This window comes from Papaver somniferum, chromosome 4 (assembly GCF_003573695.1).
Source record: "Papaver somniferum cultivar HN1 chromosome 4, ASM357369v1, whole genome shotgun sequence".
Lineage (NCBI taxonomy): Eukaryota > Viridiplantae > Streptophyta > Magnoliopsida > Ranunculales > Papaveraceae > Papaver > Papaver somniferum.
The window spans coordinates 29,806,923-29,810,972 of record NC_039361.1 but is presented as its reverse complement, the minus strand read 5'-3'; the positions used below and the strand labels follow the sequence as shown (position 1 = coordinate 29,810,972).

At 39.1% G+C, this 4,050-nt stretch overlaps 1 protein-coding gene across 1 annotated transcript; it reads right to left on the bottom strand.

The window, feature by feature from the left end:
* Window positions 1–2,482: 2,482 nt before the first annotated feature.
* On the bottom strand, window positions 2,483–3,842 carry LOC113272264. The gene is made up of 2 exons (XM_026522129.1): window positions 3,386–3,842; window positions 2,483–3,326 (listed from the first exon to the last, which is right to left on the bottom strand). The coding sequence occupies exons 1-2, from the start codon at window positions 3,840–3,842 to the stop codon at window positions 2,554–2,556; spliced, it is 1,230 nt and encodes a 409-aa protein (XP_026377914.1). The 3' UTR covers window positions 2,483–2,553.
* Window positions 3,843–4,050: the final 208 nt, after the last annotated feature.

The following is a 4,050-nucleotide window of genomic DNA, read 5'->3' as shown; positions in this document are numbered from 1 at the left end:
GATTGCAAAGCAATTTTTACACTTGTTAGCTTTTGATCCTTGGACTTTAGCCCTTCGGTTCTGTAATTTTTTTCATTAGTTCAAGCACTATGGCAGTGTGTTTTGCTTGCCTATAGTTTAAATATATCCAAATCTAATTATTATGGGGCATCGCTTGACTTTAATATGGTCATTTTTCCTAAAGAGAAGAACGGAGTTGTGCCCCTTAAAACTCAGTTTCCATGAAGAACTTTTCTTTACGAAAACTCGGTTTTTGTATAGTTTTGGACCGAAATTGGGGAAAATTCAGGTAGGTTTATCTTAAGGTTTTGAGGAGCAGGGCCACATGGCATTAATTCGGTAAAGCTTTTGGCGTAGTAAGAAAAAAAATCGAAAATTGGGTCATTTGTCCAAATATTTTTAAAACATGGTTTTAATAGACGAGTAAAAGTTAGTATGGGTTAAATGGAGACAAAAAAAATAGCAAGAATGAAACTGGATTCATCCTGCCTTAAATTTAAGAAATAGCGAGGATGAAACTGGATGCATCCTGATGTAAATTAAAAATAAAAAAAATATTTTTAAATGGGTAGGATGAAACTGTTTACATCCTGGCTATTTTTACATTTTTGTCCATTTAAACAGTATCAAATTTAACCAAATTTAAATGGGTAGGATGAACTGTTTAACCAATTTTGTGAAAAAAATGACATTTGTTTGTTCCGGAATTGTACCAAACTTGTGGCGGTTGGGTATTATATTTGTCGTTTTATGAGAGTTCAAGTGCAGACGAGCTTGCAAATGGCTATATGCAAACTTTGGGTCCGACCCTGAACTCTTTACATTCCATCAGCGATACCGTAGTAGTACAATACTATCTCAAGCTTTCAAATCCAAATCATGTTCCAAAACAAATTTGAAGCCGCATCCCACTGAAAAATCCACTGGACTACCGGAGAGAACTTATAGTTTCCGTCAGTGTCGTCATAATAAGTTCAAGATATTAATAGCATGTATGGATGTCATTTCAGAAATTGTTTTTTTTTGACTTCTAAAAACCAAAAAGTCAGAAATTATTTAGGGTACACAATTTAAAATGACTTTTAAATTCTGCTGAGCACTAATCCTTCTACTTCTGGGCATTTTGAAACTTGAAAGTGGAGTCGAGAAAAGTCATCATGACTGGAACAGTTTCTCGTTCCAGCTTTCTACTTCACAGCTAAATATGGAGACCAAGGCTGGACTGGATGATATTTTGACACCCGAATTAGCGCTAAGCAACGGTTATCTCCCAGTTTCCTTCTTTAAAGCCAAAGGTTACAAGGATGCAAATTTGCTGTTTTGGCTTGATTATCATTCGAATATATAAGAATCAAACTTTTCCTAGTTTTTATTTTCATCAAATGGCCAAATTGAGGAACTGTTGTCTCCAGGGGCTGGATAATTTGCTTACAATTTGTGTTCTTGGAGGTCCATTTATGGGCGTAAAATTTGACTGGATGTGGCTCCATGGCAATGGCTCCAACAAACGATAGAATTACATAGATGATTCAATTAACGATTACCAGAACCGTTCTTATTATTTTTGACACAAGTTTAATAAAAGAAAACTAGTTTGAAATCATGACTTGGTATGAGTCGTCACAGGACCACAACAGAAGCACTGGATTTGATTGAACGGAAGAGAGGCACAATGAATCCTAACGGCGTTGTTGAAGCTCTCTACAGAGAGGAACACAGTTACTACATCCGTGACGGGCAATCACTTCTCCCAGAATATTGCTACGCCTTCACCGTGATCACCCCCACGAAACAAATATAATTAGTAACATTTCAGATAACCAAATGCATAATGTCAGGAATTTAACCCAACCATTAATCAAGTAATTACTTACTAATAGCTAGTCATAGCCACCAAAACCACCATGAAAAGAACACCAAACACAGAGAAAATGGAAGAATTTTCCGCCATGTCTTTAAAAATCAATGTGTGTGATGTTTCACTTCAAATATTTTGGTTACATTTATAGATGTAACTTCAAATTAGTTTCTCCATCCATCGTTCAAAATCTTATTTAAGTATCCAAATCCATGTGTGTCATGTTTAGCACGTCAAATTTACTGTCTGCTTTCTGTTTAGCATGTCTTTCTGCTTCTTTTTTTTCTGTTTACTGCCTGCTTTTACTGTCTGCTTTTTGAATGTGACCATATCTTGACCGGATGGCTGGACTAGTTGTTCGAACGAAATAAGAAGTTGCACCTGTTGTTAGGCTAAAATAAAAAAGTGATATAATATCTCTTTTATAGAAACGGAAGGAGTAAGAAATATTCATACGTATTAATTATGTTTTAATTGATTTGCAAAGAAGACAATAAAAAATAACAAGAGAACAAAAGACAAATATAGAAATTGCAAACAAAAAGTACACCTGCACTAATTGTAAGTGTTCTCGGGCATATAATGAATCATGTACCATCTTTAGTACGGGATATAGTTGGCCTGCGCGTCTCTTATTCAAACATTCTGGAAACTGTAGGCATGCAGTTAGGACTTCAGGATATAGTTTGATCTCTCTATCTTTTGCAGACCACTCCAGTTCCGTCGATTCCACTACTGCAATTTAGGCTGCCGTACTCCGAAGAAGTCACACCGTCATTAGACTCGCTGCCTACGAATCTAGCTACAGCGCAATCTTTTGCAAAGAGATTTGAAGTGATAAATTTATTATCTCCGCCCATGACAGGCATAGACGCACCCATCTTCACTCTACTCACATAGTTCTTTGCATAAGTTTGTCCCAAGACACCATTCACATCTTCACTCAATGAGTAAAATTTGAAAGCTAAATCAAGATGAGCAAAGCAATCTTCTCTTATTATAGCGTAGTTGTGAATCCTAGATTCTTCTTCAGTGATGGGCACTACATTAGCAGTTATCATGAAGTTTCCTTCAACTTCAATAATGATTCTGTTAGTTACGCCGGACCTCGTTATGCTGATACTTGAATCAACTTCAGATTGCCACTTTGCACCTTCTAATTCAGGCAAATATATGGGTTGTCCATCAAAAGAAAGTGCAACGCGGTCGACCGAATCGTCCCAAGTAGCTGTCTTTTGTGCGCCAACATATATTTGGTGGTCGTTGAAGAGGACACCAATAGCTTGGACCCAGGTGAAGTCTCTGTTCATGTTTTGGTTTCTTTTACCAATGAAATGACCGTTTATGTGGAGATTAGAATCTGAGAGAAGGCAAAAATCACGGTTTTGTTTCCCATGGAAGTAGAAGGTAATGCCATCACCACCTACAAAGCGCGGGTCCTGACAAACAGCTCCTGGTTGATCACAACCTGCGCAAATCACATGATCATTTGATTAGCATTTATATATGACAGATTAAAAGTGAAACTACATGATCCAGTTGGGCAAGCAGCAGGGCAAGCATGCTCAACATTGTAGCATTTAGGGTATTTGGAGTTTCTACACCTAGATCTCTTTTTTGGTGAAACGCCAGAACCAGGTGGATATGTAGGGGTAGATGGTGTAGGAGTTACAGGGGTTGGAGTTGGCACGGTAGGTGGTGTAGGGGATACAGGACTTGGAGTTGGCACTGTAGGTGGTGTAGGGGTTACGGGGGTTGGAGCTGGCACGGTAGGTGTAGGGGTTACGGGACTTGGAGTTGGCACGGTGGGTGGTGTAGGAGTTACTGGAGTTGGAGATGGTGTTACTGGACTTGGAGTAACCGGAGTTGGAGATGGTGTTACTGGACTTGGTGTCACTGGAGTTGGGGATGGTGTCACTGGAGTTGGAGTTGGAATGTTGGATAGATAGGTGTAGGGGTTACGCAGGAGTAGTTGGCTCGTCATCGTCATCATCATCATCATTAGATGATCCATCGTCAGGACCACAAATGGGTTTGCAGGAACGACAGTGGACGTGACAACCACTATCACCACACTTCTTTGGGCAAACATGAACCAAGTTGTGACATTCCTTGTACTTTGTATTGTTGCATGTAGCAGTGCTTCCTGGGCTGCTGGGACTATCGCCACCGTCGTCTGATAATTTTCTGGC